Here is a 24,082-nt window from a genome sequence, read left to right on the forward strand (position 1 = left end):
GGGGCAAAACTGAAAGATTGAGTTAAGGATGCAAAATTTGCTTCTGCTAGGGAACAGCAAGGAGACTGTCTTCTTAGAGAGCAGGGGATATGTGTACATGCCTTACAAAAAGCCCTTGAGTAGGTAGGGGAGAGAGGGGCCTGCCACAGACAGGACTGCCACAGCCCGAAGCGGGGTTGGAGCTGAAATGAGAGCAATGGCTTGTGAAGCTGCCCACGTGGGAGTCTCATGGCTTCTGTGAGGAAAGCGATTTAGGCAGACAGAGGCTTATCCAAATCAAAGAGGCTTCCAGTAGCTCTGCTGCCGCAGATGGAAGCAGCCTCCTCAGCCTGTAGGCTACAAGTGCCAACTGGTAGTGCAAAAAAAAGGACTTTGATACAGATTTGCTATTCCAGAAATGACGATCCAGGTCTAGACGAGCTGACAAATGTGTAATTGTTTTTCAAAGTTTTTTAATAGATACCCAACTCCCCCCCTTTTTCTTCAGAGTGGTGTGTACAGTGTCTTCTGTATATACTTACCTATTTATGCACATACAGACAGAAGTATTCAGATACCTTTTTTAATAAAGAAAATCAATTCCCCAAAGGGACTCTTGACTGAATTAAGGCTGTTATTTGTAGGAAGCCAGATCAAGTGAAGTGAAAAACTGATTTGTAATAATAGACACCAGGGGTGGCGGGGGTAGGTTGGGCAGGGGGGGAAAAGGTACAGTGTGGTGTGTTTTCCACAACATCTACAGGACACAAGAAAAGCACTTAGACACGGTAAGGCTGGGAACCATGCTGTAATAACCACCCATGTGGGTGACTGGAAAGGGTCTTTGACATTTAGAGGGTGGGGGCTCCCTGCACTGTCAGAATCCCACATACATCACATGCTTGTTGTAAAAAAAAACTCACAGAAGGGAAGGAGGCTCTCATTCGGCCAGCCATTCCCCTGTCTAAAAAACAAAGCACAACACCCTTCTTCCCACACACCGTATGCAAAATCAGCATGATCCGGGAACAAGGAGTTGTCTTCCAAAACCCTAGCTTGGGTGGAGAGGGCGATGATGAAGAAGAGGCTGTGTGCTGTGGAGTTTTAGAGACAAATGCAGGAACAGGAAGTGACTTGCAATTCTGTGCAGACCTCGTGTCCTCCTCCGTGTGGGAACTACCATATGTACCCGACCTCATCCTCTTTGTCGTCGTCCTCATCCTCGTCATCCTCCGTCACTGCCCGGGCATGCACCCGTGGCTTCCCCAGTCTGTCCTTGGGTCCCAGCTCCTGCTCATCCTCCAGGTCATCCAGCAGAACCACAGAGCCACCGCTGCCAAAATCCCCCGAGGTCTCCTGCTCCTCCTCTGAAAGGAGGAAGAAGAGATGGAAGGTAAGATTCTGCTATGCCACACGACCTCCTTAGCTGTAGGGCAAAACCATGCAGTTTACCTTCTGATCATGGGAGCATCCCCATCTACCTGGTAGGGACCACAAGCTTTAGCCTGTTAAAAGCTCCAGAATTCTAGGGAGGTTTATCTTGAGAGTCACTCTTGGCCTGCAGCCAGTCCCTGACTGTCAAAAACTGCTATCCAGTTCAGTGGTCATGGTGAGCTCCTGCCACTCAGAAAACTAGCTATGCATCATCTCATGTGATTCCAGGTTTACTGTATCTCCATTGTCAACTTGCTCACTGGAGACCACGGTGACTTCTTGAGATTCTTCTGCCCAGATCCTCATACAGTGAGTACCTACGAGTCTCTAGAGGTCACTGAGGGGCAGGTAGAGAAGGCCTTACTCACCACAGTTCACAGCACCCTGTTTCCTGGAGCCGGCTAGCTCATTGCCATATTTATCCACACACCAGCACTGCCCCGTGCTGCCATGGCACTGTGTGGCTTTGTAATAGCCCTCCTCATTACACCGAGGGATGAATGCTCCTAGGGGAACAAAAGGTATAGCTTGAATCAGAAAGTCAAAATTGCTCAGTTGCGTCTGACTCTTTGTGACCCCATGGTGGATAGCCTTTCCCTTCTCCAGGGGATCTTCCCAACCCAGGGATCAAACCCAGGTCTCCCACATTGCAGGCAGATTCTTTACCAGCTGAGCCACAAGGGAAGCCCAAGAATACTGGAGTAGGTAGCCTATCCCTTCTCCAGTGTATCTTCCTGACCCAGGAATCATACCCGGGTCTCCTGCATTACAGGCAGATTCTTTATGAACTGAGCTTGAATCAGAGAAGTGCACAGATAGAGTTAATGCCTTCTAAGACAGACAACTTCTGTAGAAAAACATCTACTGCTTTATTGATTATGCCAAACCCTTTAACTATGTAGATCACAACAAACCATGGAAAATTCAAAAGATGGGAATACCAGACTATCACACCTGGCTCTTGAGAAATCTGTATGCAGGTCAAGAGGCAACAGTTAGAACTGGACATGGAACAGCAGACTGGTTCCAAATCAGGAAAGGAGTATGTCAAGGCTGTATATTGTCACCCTGCTTATTTAACTTATATGCAGAGTACATCATGAGAAATGCCAGGCTGGATGAAGCACAAGTTGGAATCAAGATTGTTGGGAGAAACATCAAGAACCTCAGAAACGCAGATGACAGCACCCTTCTGGCAGAAAGAGGAGAGGAACTAAAGAGCCTCTTGATGAAAGTGAAAGAGGACAGTGAAAAAGCTGGCTTAAAACTCAACATTCAAAAAACAAAGATCATGGCATCAGGTCACATCACTTCATGGCAAATAGATACGGAAACAATGGAAACAGTGAGAGATTTTATTTTCTTGGGCTCCAAAACCACTGCAGATGGTGACTGAAGCCATGAAATTAAAAGATGCTTGCTCCTTGGAAGAAAAGCTATGACCAACCTAGACAGCATATTAAAAAGCAGAGACATTACTTTGCCGACAAAGGTCCATCTAGTCAAAGCTATGGTTTTTCCAGTAGTCATGTGTGGATGTCAGTTGAACTATAAATAAAGCTGAGCACCAAAGAATTGATGCTTTTGAACTGTGGTGTTGGAGAAGACTCTTGAGAGTCCGTTGGACTGCAAGGAGATCCAACCAGTCGAGCCTAAAGGAAATCAGTCCTGAATATTCACTAGAAGGACTGATGCTGAAGCTGAAACTGCAGTATTTTGGCCACTTGACTCATTGGAAAAGACCCTGATGATGGGAAAAATTGAAGGCAGGAAGAGAAGGGGATGACAGAGGATGAGATGGTTGGATGGCATCACCGACTCGATGGACATGAGTTTGAGCAAGCTCCAGGAGTTGGTGATGGACAGGGAAGCCTGGTGTGCTGTAGTCCATGGGGTCTCAAAGAGTTGGACACGACTGAGTGACAACTGAAGACAGACAAGAGGGCTCACACATCGGACAGTATTTGCTATTGAGCCAGCAAGACAGAATGGCATGCTTCATTATAATCTAGTCTAGGTTTCAGGGGCCTAGGACTTACTCAAGGTTAGACAGGATTCCTTTTTTGATCATGAGTTCTACTTTTCCCTGTGGTCCTACTCTTACTTTTATTTCAGAATTTTCCCAAATTTTATTGAAATGTAATCGAAATATAATTGGCATGATCTTCCCAGGTGGTGCTAATAGTAAAGAATCCGCCTGCCAATACAGAAGACACAAGAGACATGGGTTTGACCCCTGAATCAGGAAGATCCCCTGGAGGAGGAAATGGCAATCCACTCCAGTATTCTTGCCTGGGAAATTCCATGGACAGAGGAGCCTGGCAGGCTACAGTCCATGGGGCTGCATGGATTTGGACACAACTGAGCAACTGAGCACACACACACATAATTGACATATAACACTGTAGAAGATTAAGGTGTACAGCATAATAGTTTGACTTATATACTGTGAAATGATAACCATAATAATTTTTGGTTACATCCAACATCTCATATAGAAAAAAAGTTTTTTTCCTTGTGAGAACTCTCAGGATTTACTCTCTTAACACTTTCATATCTACTATACTACAGTGTTAACTATAGTATAGTATATACTATATTGTGTTGTATATCTTCAATATTTATTTATCTCTTAACTGGAAGTTTGTACCTTTTGACCACCTTCATTCAATTCTCCCATTGTCGATACCCTGCCTGTGTTTACCACGAGTTTCATCTATTAATATTTCTTCATGAGTTTAAGATTAGACATACAAGTGACCGTATGCACAGAGTTGGAAACGACTGAAGCGACTTAGTAGCAGTGACAGCAGCAGCAGACCATATGGTATTTTCTTTCTCTGACTTATTTCTCTTAGGATAATGCCCTCAGCATCCATCTATGTTGTCGCAATTGGCAAGATTTCCTTTCTTTTTTATGGATGAATGATATACTGTTATATACTCACACACACACACACCCATGCATACACTTCTTTATCCATTCATCCATCAAAGAACACTTAGGTTGTTTTCATATCTTGGTCAATGTGAACATGAGTATGCAGATTTCTCTTTAGTATATTCATTTCCTTTGGATATATCCCCAGAAGTGAATTTCTGGATCATATGATGCTGCTGTTGCTAAGTCACTTCAGTCGTGTCCGACTCTGTGCGACCCCAGAGATGGCAGCCCACCAGGTTCCCCCATCCCTGGGTTTCTCCAGGCAAGAACACTGGAGTGGGTTGCCATTTCCTTCTCCAATGCATGAAAGTGAAAAGTGAAAGTGAAATCACTCAGTTGTGTCTGACTCGTAGCGACCCCATGGACTGCAGCCCACCAGGCTCCTCCGTCCATGGGATTTTCCAGGCAAGAGTGCTGGAGTGGGGTGCCATTGCCTTCTCTGCTGGATCATATAGTAGTTTTTTTTTTAAATTTGGTGGGGGGGGGGACCTCCATACTGTTTCATTCCATTGTGGCTGCACCAATTTATAATCCCAGCAACAGTGCACAACAGTACTCCTTTTCCCACATCCTTGCCAGCATTTGTTATTCCTGTTGTTCCTTTTTCAAGATCGCCCTTCTCACAGGCAGAATCTGATATCTTACTGTGGTTTTGGTTTGCATTTCTCTGACGATTAGTGATGCTGAGCACCTTTTCCTGTCCCTGTTGACTATTGCAAATTGCATCATCTGCAAACAAAGAAAATTTTACATATCCCTTTCCACCTTGGATGACTTATTTCTTGCCTGATTGCTCTGTCTAGGACTTCCAGTATTATACTGAATAGGAGTGGTGATACCTTTGTCTTTTTTCTTGATCTTAGAGGAAAAGCTTTAAACCTTTCACCATTGAATAGGATGCTAGCTGTGGTTGTCATATGTGGTCTTTATTAAATTGGGGTACATTGCTTTAATACATAATTTATTGAGGTTTTTATCATGAACAAATGTTCAGTTTTGTCAAATGGATTTACTGCATCTATTGAGATGATCATATAATATTTTTCTTTCATTCTATTAATGTGATGCATCACTTGGCTGATTTGTATGTGTAGAACCATCATTACATCCCAGGGATAAATCCTCCTTGATCATGGTGAATAATCCTTTTAATGTGATGCTTACTTTGGTTCACTAGTATTTTATTGAGAAATTTGTTTTTGTGCATCTATATTCATCTGGGATATTGGCCTATAGTTTCCTTGTAGAGTTTTTTCTGGCTTTAGTAACAAGGTAACTCTGGCTTCATAAAATGAGTTTGGGAGTGTTCCTCCCCTCTGAAATTTTTGGGAGGAGTTTGAGAATGATTGGTATTTTTCTTTAAATATCTGGTAAAATTCACCAGTGAAGCTGTCTGCTCTTGGTCCATTCTTTCCTGAGAGACTTTTCATTACTGATTCAATCTTCTCACTAGTCTGTTCAGATTTTCTGTTTCTTCCTGATTAAAGTTTTTTTTTTTTAATACTTGAGAGAATCATAGGATTTTTTAATCCTTTATATATTTCTAATGAGTGGCACAATTAAAAAAAAACAAACCTGTTTTCCTGGAATAAATACTACTTGGTCATGATATATTGGATTTAATTTGCTGATCCTTTTATATCTGTGTTACTCAGTGACAGAGGTATATAATTTTCTTCAATTTCTGTATCAAAGCAACTCTTTTGTAAATTGATTCAGGTACTTTTCTTTTTCTATACTCCAGATGTTTTGTATAAAATGAGAATGATCTCCATAAAGTATTCAGCTGTAGAAATATGTTGAGCCTAGTGCCTATTTTAGGAGGTGACAGTAGTATTTTGATTTAAATTAATTTTTTTCTTAGTTTAGTTGAGTCTTTTCTTCATGAGCCAAATATGGTAATTCATAATTGTTATGAGTCAGTTTATAGCAATGGTTTTCAAAGTGTGGGCCCAGAAGCAGCTGCAGCATCAGTGGGGAATAGCTTAGAAAATTTTTGAGCTTACCCCAAACCTACTGAGTTAAGAACTTTGACCGTAGGGCCCAGAAAACTAATAAACTCTCCAAGTGTTTCTGATGCACAGTGAAGTTTCAGAACCACAAACTTATAGTATGCATCTATATCTGTGGTTACAAGGCTTCCCAGGTAGCTCAGTGGTAAAAGAATATGCCTGCCAATGCAGGAATTGCAAGAGATGCAAGTTCAATCCCAGGGTCAGGAAGATCCCCTGGAAGAGGAAATGGCAACCTACTCCAGTATTCCTGCCTGGAGAATACCATGGACAGAGGAGCCCGGCAGGCTACAATCCATAGGACTGCAAAGAGCTGGACACAATTGAGCATGCACATGTGCATATCAGAGGTTATATCCCATTTTTAAATTCATGAGAACATTTGAGACTTTCATGTTGTCAAAGGTTTGTCTATTTGATTTGTTTTTGCTTTAGTCTTAACTGTATTGTGCTTACAGCTTATTTGAAATTTTAGGTTTCTTTTTCTCCAGAAATGCATTTGAAGCCATGACTGTTCCTCTAAGTTTCATTTTAGTTGCTTCTCTCTCTCTCTCTCTTTTTGGCACACAGTGCTTTTATTTTCACTCATGTCTAAATGTTTTGTATTTTTACTTTATTCAGTTTTGACTACTAAAAAAATCTAGACATGTAAGATTGGATAATCTTTTTTTACTTCCACTTGTAGAGAATGAATATGATCTATGGTACTTTTTTGAGATATTTAGTTTCAGCTTTTTTTTTTTTCTGTGACTCTATTTCTGCTTTTTCTTTTTAATTGGAGGCTAGTTACTTTACAATATTGTGGTGGTTTTTGCCATACATTCACATGAATCAGCCATGGATGTACATGTGTTCCCCATCCTGACCCTCTTTCCCACCTCCCTCCCCATCCCATCCCTCAGGGTCATCCCAGTGCACCAGCCCTGAGCACCCTGTCTCATGCATCAAACCTGGACTGATGATCTATTTCAGATATGATAATATACATGTTTCAATGCCATTCTCTCAAATCATCCCACCCTCACCTTCTCCCACAGAGTCCAAAAGTCTGTTCTTTACATCTGTGTCTCTTTGATGTCTCACATATAGGGTCATTGTTATCATCTTCCTAAATTCCATATATATGCATTAATATACTGTATTGGTGTTTTTCTTTCTGACTTACTTCACTCTGTATAATAGGCTCCAGTTTCATCCATCACATTAGAACTGATTCAAATGCATTCTTAACAGCTGAGTAATATTCCATTGTGTATATGTACCATAGCTTTCTTATCCATTCATCTGCTGATGGACATCTAGGTTGCTTCCATGTCCTGGAAGACATGTGTAAACAGTGCTGCGATGGACATTGGGGTACATGTGTCTCTTTCAATTCTGGTTTCCTCAGTGTGTTTGCCCAGCAGTGGGGTTGCTGGGTCATATGGCAGTTCTATTTCTAGTTTTTTAAGGAATCTCCACACTGTTCTCCATAATAGCTGTACTAGTTTGCATTCCCGCCAACAGTGTAAGAGGGTTCCCTTTTCTCCACACCCTCTTCAGCATTTATTGTTTGTAGACTTTTTGATAGGAGCCATTCTAACTGTCATGAAATGGTACCTCATTGTGGTTTTGATTTGCATTTTTCTGATAATGAGTGATGTTGAGCATCTTTTCATGTGTTTGTTAGCCATCTGTATGTCTTCTTTGGAGAAATGTCTGTTTAGTTCTTTGGCCCATTTTTTGGTTGCGTCACTTATTTTTCTGGAATTGAGCTGCAGAAGTTGCTTGTATATTTTTGAGATTAATTCTTTGTCAGTTGCTTCATTTGCTATTATTTTCTCCCATTCTGAATATTATCTTTTCACCTTGCTTATAGTTTCCTTTGTTGTGCAAAAGCTTTTAATTTTAATTAGGTCTCTTTTGTTTATTTTTGCTTTTATTTCCAATATTCTAAGAGGTTGGGGCATAGAGGATCCTGCTGTGATTTATGTCGGAAAGTATTTTGCCTATGTTCTCCTCTACGAGTTTTATAGTCTCTGGTCTTCCATTTAGATCTTTAATCCATTTTGAGCTTATTTTTGTGTATGGTGTTAGAAAGTGTTCTAGTTTCATTCTTTTAAAGTGGTTGACCAGTTGTCCCAGCATCACTTGTTAAAGAGATTGTCTTCTCCATTGTATATTCCTGCCTCCTTTGTCAAAGATAAGGTGTCCATAGGTGCATGGATTTATCTCTGGGCTTTCTATTTTGTTCCATTGATCTATGTTTCTGTCTTTGTGCCAGTACCATACTGTCTTGATGACTGTTGCTTTATAGTATAGTCTGAAGTCAGATAGGTTGATTCCTCCAGTTCCATTCTTCTTTCTCAAGATTGCTTTGGCTATTCAAGGTCTTTGTATTTCCATACAAATTGTGAAATTATTTGTTCTAGTTCTCTGAAAAATACCATTTGTAGCTTGATAAGGATTGCATTGAATCTATAGATTGCTTTGGGTAGTATACTCATTTTCACTATATTGATTCTTCTGAGCCATGAACATGGTATATTTCCCCAACTATTTGTGTCATCTTTGATTTCTTTCATTAGTGTTTTATAGTTTTCTATATATCCATGACAAATGTGTGTTTGAAAAGACTCTCTATTCTGTGCTCATGTACAAGAATACATATTAAAATGCTAATGAATTATATTGTTTATTTCTTCTTTTGTCTCCTTGAACTATAATTTTTCAAGAAGAGGTATATTCAAGTCTCTAAATAGGTTAGGTATGACAGTTCCTACAGTTCTGTTATTTTTGTGTGTTTCCTTTTAAAAAAATTTTATATTGGACTACAGTGGATTAACAATATTGTGTTAGTTTCAGGTGTATAGTAAGTAAGGTGATTCAGTTATACATATATCTGGATTCCCTGGTGGCTCAGACAATAAAGACTCTGCCTGCAATGCAGGAGAAATGGGTTCGATCCCCAGGTCAAGAAGATTCCCCTGGAGAAGGAAATGGCAACCCACTCCAGTAGTCTTGCCTGGAAAAATCCCATGGATGGGGAGTCTGGCAGGCTACAGTCCAGAGGGTCATGAAGAGTCAGACATGACTTGAGTGACTTCACTTTCACTTATTCTTTTTGAAGTTATTTTCCTGTTTATTACAGAATATTGAATAGTGTTCCTTGTGCTAACAGCAGATCTTTGTTCACTATTTTAAATGTAATAGTGTGTCTATGTCAACCCTACAATTTTCTTTCTTTGTCTGATCTTGTCTGGTTTTTGTATTAGGGTGATGGTGGCCTCATGGATAGAGTTTGGGAGTGTTCCTTCCTTTGCAGTTTTTTGGAAGAGTTTCAGAAGATAGGAGTCAGCTCTTTTCAAAATATCTGAGCGAATTCGCCTGTGAAGCCATTTGATCCTGGACTTTCGTTTGTCAGGAGTTTTTAAATCACAGTTTCAATTTCAGTGCTTATGATTAGTCTGTTCATATTTTCTATTTCTTTCTGGTTCAGTCTTGGAAGGTTGCATCTTTCTGAGAATTCACCCATTTCTTCTTGATTGTCCATTTTATTGGCACATAGTTGCTTGTAGCTGTCTATTATGATCTTTTGTATTTCTGTGGTGTCCATTGTAACTTCTTTTATATTTCTAAATTCATTGATTTGAGTCCTCTCCCTTTTTTTCATGATGAGGCTGGCTAAAAATTTATCAATTTTGTTTATCTTTTCAAAGAATCAGCTTTTAGTTTCATTGATCTTTTCTCTATTTCATTTATGATGAATCTTTATGATTTCTTTCCATCTACTAACTTTTTGAGTTTTGTTTGTACTTCTTTCTCTAGTTGCTTCAGGAATAAGGTTAGATTGTTTATTTGGGGTTTTTCTTGTTTTCTGAGGTAAGACTGAATTACTATAAACTTTCCTCTTAAAACTGTTTTTTTTTTTTTTTGCTGTGTCTTATAGGTTTTGGATGGTGATGTTTTCGTTGTGCTTTATCTCTAGATATTTTTTTTTATATTTCTTCTTTGATTTCTTCAGTTATCCATTTGTTGTTTAGTAGCATATTGTTTAGCTGCCATATATTTGCATTTTTACAGTGTTTTTCTTGTAGTTGATTTCTAATCTCACATTGTGGTCAGAAAAGGTGCTTGATATGATTTCAATTTTCTTAAATTTACCAAGGCTTGCTTTGTGGCCCAACATGTGATTACTCCTGGAGAATGCTCCATGTGCATTTGAAAAGAATGTGCATTCTGCTGCTTTTAGATGGAATGTTCTATAAATAAAGTCCATCTGGTCTAATGTATCATCCAAGGTCTGTGTTTCCTTATTGATTTTGTGTCTGGATCATCTGTTAAAGTCCCTTACTTTTACTGTGTCATTATCAATTTCTCCTTTTATGGCTATTAATATTTTCCTTATATATTGCAGTGCTCCTATGTTGGTTGCATATATAGTTACAATTGTTTTATAATGTTACATTTTGTCTTAAAATTATAGGTATACCTGTTGAGATATAGTAATAGTATAGTAAAAGAAACATTTCAGCAAGATAATATTACATAATTCTCTTAAGAACTAAAAACAAAGTAGGCAGCTTTTAATAGTATCTGTCTCACAATAAATGAGTTAGGCCCATTCACATTTATTGTGATTGATTATAGATATGCTTGTTTTTATATCTACCACTGTACTTTGTGTTCCCTATCTTCCCTCTTTCCCTCTTTTTGTAGAAATGATCAAATTTTCTTTTTTTCCATGGTTTTCATATATTTAAAAACTATATATTCTTTTCCCAATATTTTTATTGTTACCTTAAAATACACAGAAGTATATTTTACCTAATAAGCTCTAAAGTTAATCTGTGTTTTATTTCTGAATAAATAAAAAGCTTAACATATTTTTTCACTGACCCCAACAGTCTGAAATGATGATTCTACCTTGTTATTAAAATATTTTGATTGGTCTTATTTATTTAGATATAGCAACATGCCTTATGAGATAAAATGTGGAAAAGAAGTGATTCCTTCTGGGATTATTTGTCTTCTGCATATTAAAACCTTTAGTGATATTTTAGTAAGTCTTGGGTTAGTAAGCTTACTGAATCTGTGGTTTGAGAATCTGTCATCACACTTGGATGATCACTGTGCTAAATTTAATATTTTCAGTTCAAAGTGATTTTCTCCTCTTAAATCAGTGATACCAATCTGATTCTCACTCAATTGTAGGTAATATTTAGTTATGACAGGTTTTTTTTTTTTTTCATTCTTAGGATGTGTTTGATGATTGTATGCTCATCTACAATGGGATAATTCTCCTCAGTGTTATCTAAGTAGTAACATTAAATGTCAGTCATCTGAGGATGGAGGTCTCTGCTTACCACTCTAGATTTCTACTGCCTAATTTTGTGATTTTTTTTTTTAGAATGACTGTTTTTAAATTTACCTTTTATTTCTCAGACTAGACCTGGAAAGAAGGGTAGTAAGGCAGGCAGTAACCTCAGATCCAGCTACTACTCAAACAAACTACTCAATTCTAGCAACTACTCAAACATTGATCACTATTCCAAGATGACTAGGCTCCCAAAGATCAAATGAGATCACAGAAAGGACATTTCCCCCAGTGAAAAGTAATTCTGCTGGTGCCACAAAGACGTAGTGCTCATATTCTAACTTAGATGTTCAGTCAGTGCACAGAACTCCTGGTCTGCAGGGAAAAGGAGGAAGGGGAAAAAAGAAGATGCTTTCAATAAACAAAAAGCAGGGAAGATTTTGCCAACAAATAGAAAGCTGAGGAAATGCTGATCCTTATCCTTGAGCTGCAGTTGGAAAACAAGAGCACTTAATAGAGCAAAGGAAAATGCATACCAAGTTAAGCCCCCAGGATGGTTAGAAGCAGGTGCTGTTCTATATCTATAATGTAATAAAATTATCATTTTTCCTAAGTAGGCAGTAATTATACCTGATTATAATTTGTTATTGCTTGTTTTTGCTCAGAATGTGAATGCCCCTGAATACACATTTATTATATTAGATTTCCCCATGCAAAAAAATAATTTGTAGGCAGATAAATGGTATTTTTATGAGTCAGCTAGAATAATATCCCTTATGTGGAGAGGTGTGATAAAGTGTGTTTCAAAACTAGGTGGGATTCACAGTAGGAAAGAGGTAAGCCTTTTATTCCTATGAACTGGAGAAAATAAAAGATGAGACATATTATCTCAGACCACATTACTTTACAAATATATCATTATTAATGAAGCAGTAAGAAGATATCCATATATCCAAAATAAATTAATTTTTAAAAACAGCACTATTAGTTCTCTTAAGCACATCACTAAAACCCAAAATAACCTCCCATGTGGAAGCATCAGATTATTAAACACAAGTCCTTGCCCTGGAGGAAAGCCCCATGGAAGAGAGATCCAGAAAGATGTTTTTATGTCTTTCAATATCAGGGAAGAACCAACACTCATGTCCAGATCACAAAACTCTTGAGTTCTTGGTAGTTGAAAAGGGTGTTATCAGAAATGGAAAGTCTGAGGCAAGCCAGTGAAGTAAGTAATTTTTAAAAGTAGAAGGAAGAAATAAGATCCACTTTGAGGTGACCCAAAAATCAGATGAAGAGAAATGGCCCAAGTTCTCAGACCATCTCCATTTGACAATCTGCAACAACCTTGCCCATTTCCTTCAAGAAAATAAAGAGATAACTTCTTGAAATGGCAGGCTGTTTAGGAGATGCACCTGCTCCTGAATGCTTAACAAGAATAATCCTGAATTATTGTGTTGTGGCTGTCAGTTCTCTTTTTAAAAAGCAAGGAAAGCAACGCAGGCTCTTTTTGGGCAAACAAATGAGGTGTCTGTGATTATTTCAGCAGTACTGGTCTGAGTACCACAACTACACTTGAGTGCTGCAGAAAGGAGGGTATGGGATAAAAGGGAACCTTCAACAGCCAGCCACAGATGTGCATGCCAGGGAAATACACACACACACATCCCACTAGCTTCCACCTCAATGTTTGGATAAAAGGTAAGAGGAGAAATGTAGAGACAGGGTCCAGGGATTACGCAGATGAAACAGAAATGTGTCGAAGTGCACTCAAGTCCTCAGACCCTGTCTGGTAAATTTAGAAGGGAATCAGTTCATCTTCCTCCTTGAATGGACAACTTGATCTGGGGAATATAGGAAATTCTATAATTTATAGATTTTATCATTTTAACTTGGAACACTTGAGAGCTACATTTAATGGACATACTTGAAAGAAAAAAAAAAATCCAAGATCAGGGAGGAGTTAGCAGTAAAGACAGTGCTCAATTTCAGTTCTGGTGACCTGCCCACTGGTCCTAGGCTTACTTTTGATCTCTCTTTCAACTGATGGAGCATGTAGCATTTCCCAGCCAGCTCTCTGATCCTCAAGAGTATGCCCTGTCGCCTGTGGCATATTACCAGCTTCCTAGAAGAACCTTGTCTTGGGTAAAATGAGGCATTTCTTTCACAAAGCACTGATCCCTAATTGAATAACCATTGCTGTGCTAGATATTACATGAGACACGGATGGTTTAATTAGTTGTTTAAATGAGTAGCAAGAAATGGTACTCACCCAACAGGCTTTTCCCCTTGCTCAACTTCTGGATCCTGTTCATTTCATTCTGGCAAGGGAGACCTAAAAAATAATTTATGAAAGTCAGTTTCCAGATGGTAAGGGATATAATGTCTAATGATTGGCTTCACTCTTGACGTGAAATGTAGACAATGACACACCTGGGAGTGGAATTACTCCATCTGCTGTTACTATGCAGCAAAACAAATTCAGGCCATTAGTGTTACTAATTAAAAAAAAACAAAAAACCATCGTATACCACTAGGTACTTAAAATAGTATTTGGGGCTATTTGCATGTATATGGATCTTTTTTCTCACCACCAGTTTAAGCAGATATCAACTGTCTAGTAGGGTGATTTCATTATTTACTTCCTCATATTTACCACCTCAGGTGGTATGGTGGTAAAGAATATGTGTGCCAATACAGGACACACAAGAGACCACTCAGGTTCATTCCCTGGGTCAAGAAGATCCTCTGGAGTAGGAAATGGCAACCCACTCCAGTATTCTCGCCTAGAATATTCCATGGACAGAGGAGCCTGGCTGGCTACAGTCCACGGGGTTGCAAAGAACTGGACACGACTGAGCGACTGAGCATATAAGAAAAAGTCTCCTGTCAGCCAAGATTATATGAGCTGAGAACCAGGATGAAAGGTTATTAGTGGGTACATGTACTGAATCCACAGACTGGGACAAAAACTTAATCTACCCCATGTCTTGCTGCAGGATAGAAATAGGATTACAATGGCTACTTCTGACTTCATGACTCACTACCCCAGGAAAGTCAAACATAGGTTTCTAAGGACAGCTCTGAAGGTACAGAAGAGATGTAGAGAAGCAGTGAGTACAGAAGAATAAGACCTTAACTCTGGATTCTGCCACCTCCTAGCTAAGCATTAATACTTTGAACCAGTCTCTTTATTGTGCTCAGCCTCCAAGTTTCTTCATTTAAAAAACAGATGCCATTACAAACAAACTCAAGTGCAGGGCTGATAGAGTGGGAGCCACATGGCTAAGGAGGGCATATGGAAGTGCGTGGTACCCTTTTGACTTCCACTCCAAGCAAAAAGGAGGGGGATCTCACTAATCTTAAATTTTACCATGACCTGCCATTGCAGATGCTATGGCCCTGGGAGGCTCTGCTATTTGCTTACAGTCTTCCCACAGAGACCACAACATTCTGATTCTCAGGGCACTTACATACCTCAGGTTAGAGCAGTCACCTCATTCTAGGGGCCTGATATTACACCCCCAGGTGATCATTAGACCTGAGACGTTGCTTCTCACTCAGCCCCCACCTGGATTCTGGGGCTAAAACCACATGATTCTCTATGAACTCAAGCCCAAAGTTATCATTACGGTTAATGATGAACCACTACAAGCATTCCTATTGAAGTAAAAATCATGGCTGTTATTAACATCGATTTGGAATGACCAGCTGATGTGATTAGAAAAGAGAAATAAATGAGGTATAAAAATTGAAAAGAGAAAAAATTATCACTCTTTCCAGATAATATGACTGCAAGCCTAAAAAATTCAAGGAAGCCAACCAGAATAAGTATCATAAATAAAATGAGAAAAATGGATTTTATTTACACTGGCAACAATAATAAACACAAGGGAAGTATATCTGTGAGAACAAAACTTAGAGCTCCACTGGTTAACAAACAGTATTCTAGGATAAAAGGAGTCAATATTATATAGCTCTCAACTCTAATTTTGTCTGATTCTAAAGAAACACCAGTAAGATTTTTAACGGAATAAACTGATTATAAAATTCAAAGAGTTCAAACTTACAGGACATATAACAATAAACATAAAAACAAGAATATTCAGGAAAATTCTGATAAAAAGATTAATGGTAGGAGGCTGTGGTGGTTGTTGTTGTTCAGTCACTAAGTCCAACTCTTTGCAATCCCATGGATGGCAATTCACCAGGCTTCCCTGTCCTTCACTATCTCCCTGAGTTTGCACATTCATATCCATTGAGTCATTGATGCTATCTAAGTATGTCATCTGCTGCCCCCTTCTCCTTTTGCCATCAATCTTTCCCAGCATCAGGATCTTTTCTAATGAGTCAGCTCTTTGTACCAGGTGGCCAAAGTATTAGAGCTTTAGCTTCAACATCAGTCTTTCTAATGAATATTCAGTGTTGATTTCCTTTAGGATTGACTGGTTTGATCTCCTTGCTTTCCAAGGGACTCTCAAGAGCTTTCTGAAGCACCACAATTTGAAAGCATAAATTCTTTGGCGCTCAGACTTCTTTTCTAATGGCAAAAATCAAAGAGGAACTAAAGAGCTTCTTGATGAGGGTGAAAGAGGAGTGTGAAAAAACTGGCTTGAAACTCAACATTCAAAAAACTAAGATCATGGCATCCACTCCCATAACTTCTTGGAAAATAGATGGGGAAAATGTAGAAACAGTGACAAATTTTATTTTCTTGGGCCCCAAAATCCCTGCAGATGGTGACTCCAGGCATGAAATTAAAAGATGTTTGCTCCTAGAGAAAAAAGCTATGACAAACCTAGACAGCATATTAAAAAGCAGAGATATCACTTTGCTGACCAAGCTGTAAGTCAAAGTTATGTTTTTTTCAGTAGTTATGTATGGATGTGAGAGTTGAACCATAAAGAAGGCCAAAAAATCAATGCTTTAGAATTACGGTACTGGAAAAGACTCTTGAGAGTCCCTTGAACAACAAGGAGGTCAAACTAGTCAATCCCTAAGGAAATCAACCTTGAATATTCAGTAGAAGGACTGATGCTGAAGATGAAGCTGCAATACTTGGGCCACCTGATGTAAAGGACTGACTCACTGGAAAAGGTCCTGAAGCTGGGAAAGATTGAGGGCAGGAGGAGAAGGGGGCAACAGAGGATGAGATGGTTGGATGGCCTCATCAACTCAATGGACATGAGTTTGAGCAAACTCTGGGAGATGGTGAAGGACAAGGAGGCCTAGCATGCTGCAGTTCATGGCGTTGCAAAGAGTTGGACATAGTGACTGAAAAATAACAGGCTTCTAAATGGTCCAAATCTCACATCTGTATATGACCACTAGAAAAGCTATTATAGCTTGGACTACACGGACCTTGGTTGGAAAAGTGATGTCTTTGCTTTTTAGTGTGCTGTCTAGGTTTGCCATAGCTTTTCTTCCAAGGAGTAAGCATCTTTTAATTTCATGACTGTAGTCATTGTCCACAGTAATTCTGGAGCCCAAGAAAATAAAATCTGTTATTGCTTCTACTTTTCCACTTCTATTTGCCATGATGTGATGAGAGTGGATGCCATGATCTTAGTGTTTTGAATGTTGAGTTTCAAGCCAGCTTTTTCTTTGTCTTCTTTCACCCTCACCAATAGTTCCTCTACATTTTCTGCCATTAGAAGGGTATCATCTGCATATCTAAGGTGGTTGATGTTTCTCCTGGCAATCTTGATTCCAGCTTGTGATTCATCCACTCTGGCATTTCTCATGATGTATGCTGCATATAAGTTAAATAAGCAGAGTGACAATATATAGCCCTGTTGTACTCCTTTCCCAATTTTGAACCAGTCCATTGTTCCATGTCTGGTTCTAACTGTTGCTTCCTGACCAAGATACAGGTTTCTCAGGAAACAGGTAAGGTAATCTGGTACTCCTATCTCTTTAAGAATTGTCCACAGTTTGTTGTGATCCACACAGTCTAAGGCTTCAGCACAGTCAGTGAAGCAGTAAACGTCGCTCAGTCATGCCTGACTCTTGCAACCCCATGGACTATATAGTCCATGGAATTCTCTAGGCCAGAATAATGGAGTGGGTAGCCTTTCCCTTCTCCAGGGGATCTTCCCAACCCAGGGACTGAACCCATGTCTCCCACATAGCAGGCAGATTCTTTATCAGCTGAGCCACAAGGGAAGCGTGAAGTAGTGAAGCAGAAGTAGATGTTTTTCTGGAACTCCCTTGCTTTCTCCATGATCCAATGGATGTTGCCAGTTTGATCTCTGGTTCCTCTGCCTTTTCAAAACCCAGCTTGTACATTTGGAAATTCTCAGTTTACATACTGTTGAAGCCTACCTTAAAGGATTTTGAGCATAACCTTGCTAGCATGTGAAATGAGTGCAATTATATGGTAGATTGATCATTCTTTGGCAATGCCTTTCTTTGGGATTGGAATGAAAACTGACCATTTCTAGTCCTGTGGCCACTGCTGAGTTTTCCAAATTTGCTGACATGCTGTGTGCAGCACTTTAACAGCATCAACTTTTGTATTTTAAATCAGTCAGCTGGAATTCCATCACTGCCACTAGCTTTACTGGCAGCAATGCTTCCTAAGACTGACTTGACTTCACACTCCAGGATATCCAGCATTAGGTGAGTGATCACATCATCGTGGTTATCTGGTTCATTAAGACCTTTTTGTCAAGTTCTTCTGTGTATTCTTGTCATTGCTTCTTAATCTCTTCTGCTTCTGTTAGGTCCTTACCATTTCTGTCCTTTTTGATTCCCATCCTTGCATGAAATGTTCCCTTGATATCTCCAATTTTCTTAAAGGGATTTCCAGTCTTCCTGATGATATTGCTTTCCTCTATTTCTTTGCATTGTTCATTTAAGAAAGCCTTCTTCTTTCTCCTTGCTGTTCTTTGGAACTCTACGTTCAGTTGCGTACATCTTTCCCTTTCTCCCGTGACTTTTGCTTCTCTTCTTTCCTCAACTATCTGTAAAGTCTCCTAGACAACCACCTTGCCATCTTACATTTCTTTTTCTTGGACATGATTTTGGTCACTGCCTCCTGTACAGTGGTACAAACCTGTCCATAGTTTTTCAGGTACTCTGTCTACCAGATAAAATCTGTTGAATCCATTCATCACCTCCATTATATAATCATAAGGGATTTGATTTAGATCATACCTAAATGGCCTAGTAGTTTTCCCTACCTTCTTCAATTTAAGCCTAAATTTTTCAATAAGAAGCTGATGATCTGAGCCACAGTCAGCTCCAAGTCTTGTTTTTGCTGACTGTATAGCTTCTCCATCTTCAGCTGCAAAGAACATAATCAATCTGATTTCACTATTGACCATCTGGTAATGTCCATGTGTAAAGTTGTCTCCTATGTTGTTGGGAAAAGGTGTTTGCTATGACCAGTGCATTCTCTCGACAACACTCTGTTAGCCTTTGCCCAGCTTAATTTTGTACTCCAAGGTCCAACTTGCCTGTTCTTCTGGGTATCTGCTGACTTCCTACTTTGGCATTGCAATCCCCAATGATGAAAAGGACATCTTCTTTTGTGTTAGTTGTAGAAGATGTTGTAGATCTTCATAGAACTGGTCAACTTCAGCTTCTTAGGTATCAGTGGGTTGGGCATCCAGTTCCAGTTCAGTCGCTCAGTCGTGTCCAACTCTTTGTGACCCCATTAACCACAGCACGCCAGGCTACCCTGTCCATCACCAACTCCCGGAGTCCACCCAAACCCATGTCCATTGAGTTGGTGATGCAATCCAACCATCTCATCCTCTGTTGTCCCCTTCTCCCCCTTCCCTCAATCTTTCCCAGCTTCAGGGTCTTTTCCAATGAGTCAGCTCTTCACATTAGGTGGCCAAAGTATTGGAGTTTCAGCTTCAACATCAATCCTTCCAATGAACACCCAGGACTTATCTCCTCTAGGATGGACTGGTTGGATCTCCTTGCAGTCCAAGGGACTCTCAAGAATCCTCTCCAACACCACAGTTCAAAAGCATCCATTCTTCGTGGCTCAGCTTTCTTTATAGTCCAACTCTCACATCCATACATGACCACAGGAAAAACCATAGTGTTGACTAGATGGACGTTTATTGACAAAGTAATGTCTCTACTTTTTAATATGCTGTCTAGGTTCGTCATAACTTTCCTTCCAAGGAATAAGCGTCTTTTAATTTCATGGCTGCAATCACCATCTGCAGTGATTTTGGAGCCCAGCAAAATAAAGTCAGCCACTGTTTCCCCATCTATTTGCCATGAAGTGACGGGACCAGATGCCATGATCTTAGTTTTCTGTATGTTGAGCTTTAAGCCGACTTTTTCACTCCCCTTTTTCACTTTCATCAAGAGGCTCTTTAGTCCTTCACTTTCTGCCATAAGGGTGGTGTCATCTGCATATCTGAGGTTATTGATATTTCTCCTGGCAATCTTGATTCCAGCTTGTGCTTCTTCCAGCCCAGCGTTCCTCATGATGTACTCTGCATATAAGTTAAATAAGCAGGGTGACAATATACAGTCTTGACGTACTCCTTTTCCTATTTGGAACCAGTCTGTTGTTCCAGCTCCAGTTCTATCTGTTACTTCCTAATCTGCACACAGGTTTCTCAAGAGGCAGATCAGGTGGTCTGGTATTCCCATCTCTTTCAGAATTTTCCACAGTTTATTGTGATCCACACAGTCAAAGGCTTTGGCATAGTCAATAAAGCAGAAATAGATGTTTTTCTGAAACTCTCTTGCTTTTTCAATGATCCAGCAGATGATGGCAATTTGATCTCTGGTTCCTCTGCCTTCTCTAAAACCAGCTTGAACATCTGGAAGTTCATGGTTCACATATTGCTGAATTTTGAGCATAGATTTGGGTTTTTGTGATGTTCAATGGTTTGCCTTGGAATGGGATCAAGATCATTCTGTCTTTGAAGTTGCATCGAAGTACTGCATTTTGAACTCTTATGGACTATGCAGACTGCTCCATTTCTTCTAAGGGATTCTTGCCCATAACAGTATTAAATTTGCCCACTCCTGTCCATTTTAGTTTACTGATTCCTAAAATGTCAATGTTCAGTCTCTCCTGCTTGGCCACCTCCAATTCACCTTGATTCATGGGCCTAACATTCCAGTTTCCTATGCAATATTATTTTTTACAGCATCAGACTTTACTTTTACCACCAGACACACCCATACTCAGCATTTGTTTCTGCTTTGGCCCAGCTGCTTCATTCTTTCTGGAGCTGTTAGTAATTTCCCTCTGGTCTTTTGCAGTGGCATATTGAACACCTTCTGACCTGGGGGGCTCATATCTTTTTGCCTTTTCATACTATCCACGGGGTTCCCTAGGCAAGAATACTGGAATGGATTGCCATTTCCTCCTGGAATGGATCGTGTTTTGTCAAAACTCTTCAGTATGACCCAGCCATCGTGGGTGGCCCTGCATGGCATGGCTCACGGCTTCATTGAGTGATGCAAGTCCCTTTGCCATGATAAGGCGTGATCCATGAAGGGGAGGAGAGAACAGATCATGAAATAATAAAACATGTCAATTAATAGGGCAGAGCACCCAGAAATAGATATACATAGAACATACAGGAGTTGTATAAATGATAGAGGAAGCATTTCAAATTAGTATGGGAAAGATGGGCTGTCAATAAATGACAAGTGGGCAAGTAGTGAGCCATCTCCAAGGATAGGGACCCTGCTTGACTATACACACAAAAAACTAAAATGATAAGAGATTTCAATTAAAAAAAAAAACCCACAAAAGGACTAAAGAAAACAAAAGGAAATTGTTTTACTATATCACAGTGGGAAATGCCTATGTAAGCTTAACATAAGCTGCATAGGTTCTAAGAATCCCTAAAATATAGACAGAAAAATTTGACTATCTTAAAACTTAAAATTTCTTCTTAGGAAAAACACACAAAGTCATAATTGGGGAAAAAAATAAACTATTTGCAATACATATGACTAGAACAATTCTAATATCTTTGTATAGAGAGAGTCCCTACTAAAAGCAAACACACAAGAACCTAATCTGTAAAAAATAAAGACATGAAGAATCTTACACTGACCTTGGAAATTATGTAACAGGTTTCTACACCCACTTTACAGGTGGAAAAGCTAAGGCACAAATGGTAAAAGATTTTCCTAAAAGGAGGACTGGAATAACACATTCCTTGATTATGTTCTTGGGTTTTCTCTACCATGCTGAAAGTGGAGATCAATTAAGAGAAATGAGCCTTTCAGCATGCCATCTGATGGAGGAATGTGTTATTCTCCAGCTGTGTTTTTCTGCCTCCTGCTCCTGTCTGTCTCCCCAGTGCATGATAGATGGGCCTTCCCTACCCAGCATGGCCACTGGACCCCACTTCCCTCCTGCCTTACCTCCAGGCTTCTGGAAGCAGTAGCACCACTCATTGTTAGAGAGCTTGCCATCCTTGAAGGAGTCACAGGAATTGAAGAGAGGCTTGATACAGGGCTCGTACTTATCCAGGTAGATGGCGTTGATCTCTGAGTGGTCAAGCAGGAGGTCATAGTTCATATCCAACTTGTTGAACATCCAGCCCAGGGAGTCCTTGCAGATGGGCAGGATACTGGTGTCAAACCCTGTGATGGAAAGGACATGTCTCAGCCTGCTCTCTCCTGCCCTGCTGGCTTCCCAGCTTTCTGTCCCAAAGGGTGCCCCAGGGCCCACCCCCTCCCCAGGTATATTCTCAGCAGCCTTCTACCAGAATATGTGGTGGTGGTTGGTTTTTAAATGAAACAATTTAAAATGCACTAAAATGGAAGTCAGCATTTGAGGAAAATGTGTTCTAACAGGAACAAATCCCCAGTGCTAATTTATCTGTTATATAAATAGGAGTTTTCATGTATATAGAGTATAGATTCTATCTATACAAAGATACTAGAAATTCATAAATAGGAATTTATGAGACTTGCTTAAAATAAAGGATACCTGAAAAGAAGAGTACAAACATGGTGAGTAAGAGGACTAATGGATAATACTGCAAACTATGCTTTTATATTGAGGAAAAATTATTTGAAAAACCAAAAGAACCTATTGTAAAAAGGATGGCAGTGAAATGAAACTAGGTGGCACAATCCAGAAGCAGTGATTATATCTCAAAGGACTGTTCAATCCCAAAGTCTGAACATTAATGGGAAAACAAGCCAGATACCTGCCTCTGTTCTCCTTTTTTTTTTTCTGCAATCCCCTCAAGAGATAAATGATATGGAATCCAAATTGACTCAGACAATCATTTCTTTCTTATTTCCCAGGGATGGGGAGGAGGGGTAGTTTTCTTAAAGAATTGTTTCTACAATGGAAACTATATGTACTCAAATAATGACGCTTGGCTTAACACTGGGGATATTAAGTCTACTGTAGACAAGCCCCAGAGAAGATGTGCCCCACATCTAAAACTCATCTTTCTTTCAGAATCAAAACCACCAGGCCATTTCAAATTATTCCATAATCTGGATTTCTAAGACTGGTTTTATTTTCCTGAGAAAATTATGAAAATAGTTCACTTTTGTGGTACTTAAGGCACTCTTCTAAGCATTTTATAGTTGATTATCTCACTGAATCCTTCTAACAGCTTATGAAATGATGCTTTATCCTCTCTAAAGATTTTTTTTTTAAGCTCAAGGTTTAAGTTACCTATTCAAGGTCATACAGCTGTGGGGCTGAGATTCAAGCCCAGGTGGCCCAACCTTGAGTCTATATTCTTGGTCCCTCCTCTTCTAGGGCTGCTTCTGCCTTGCATGACATGGGATCCTCCTACCCTGAGGACATCCAGTAGGTTTGGGTGCTAAGCTGAGGGATGAGCAATGCAAGGGGTGACAGAGTAACTGTCAGTGAGGCTTCTGATGGTGTTGATTGTCCCTCTAGGGTTCTTACCTAGCCTGTCATTGGATTCTTTGTGTCTCAGCAGGAACCCCCTGCTTAGCCAGCACGATATAGGACAGAACAAAGCATGCCCACCCTTTAAAGCAGTGTCTTTACAAAAGAGTCTTCACTGTCCAGAGGTCAGTAAACTGTTACAGCTCCTCCTCTGAGCTCTCATGGAAGCCTATGCTTCCCTCCCATTTTCAGTACCTGTAAATTAGACTCTTAGTTACTTGACAGCAAATACTGTCTTGTTTCCTTCATAGACTCAGCCTGTAGAGGCATACAGGAAGCGCCCAATGGAATTTGTTGAGAGATGTTGTCTAGCTGTTGCAAAGTTTAGCCCCTTCCAATATAAAAATCCTTCCATTTTTAAATTTATTCTTTTTGATATCTTAAAACACATCTTAGAAAAATACCCCTTCTCAAGAAGAAATACTATGGAACATAATCTGGCCTCTTCTTTGACTGAAGGTCATGACTGGACAATCTCTATGTTGATGATGTCCTCAGGGGCAACTGAATAAAGGAAGATAATTTACTCTGACACTAAA

The 24,082-nt window shown here is 39.7% G+C and overlaps 1 protein-coding gene across 1 annotated transcript in view; it reads right to left on the bottom strand.

Moving 5' to 3' along the window:
* Nucleotides 1-1,155: 1,155 nt before the first annotated feature.
* Nucleotides 1,156-24,082, bottom strand: part of SPOCK1 (SPARC (osteonectin), cwcv and kazal like domains proteoglycan 1) — a 583,263-nt gene continuing 560,336 nt past the window's right edge. Inside the window, exons 7-10 of the mRNA XM_068980383.1 lie at nucleotides 22,025-22,246; nucleotides 13,935-13,997; nucleotides 1,782-1,919; nucleotides 1,156-1,346 (exon numbers count right to left, since the gene is read on the bottom strand). Of these exons, the coding sequence (XP_068836484.1) occupies nucleotides 1,156-1,346; nucleotides 1,782-1,919; nucleotides 13,935-13,997; nucleotides 22,025-22,246 (614 nt within the window). The remainder of the gene's footprint in view (nucleotides 1,347-1,781; nucleotides 1,920-13,934; nucleotides 13,998-22,024; nucleotides 22,247-24,082) is intronic.

The sequence above is a fragment of the Capricornis sumatraensis genome, chromosome 9 (assembly GCF_032405125.1).
Source record: "Capricornis sumatraensis isolate serow.1 chromosome 9, serow.2, whole genome shotgun sequence".
Lineage (NCBI taxonomy): Eukaryota > Metazoa > Chordata > Mammalia > Artiodactyla > Bovidae > Capricornis > Capricornis sumatraensis.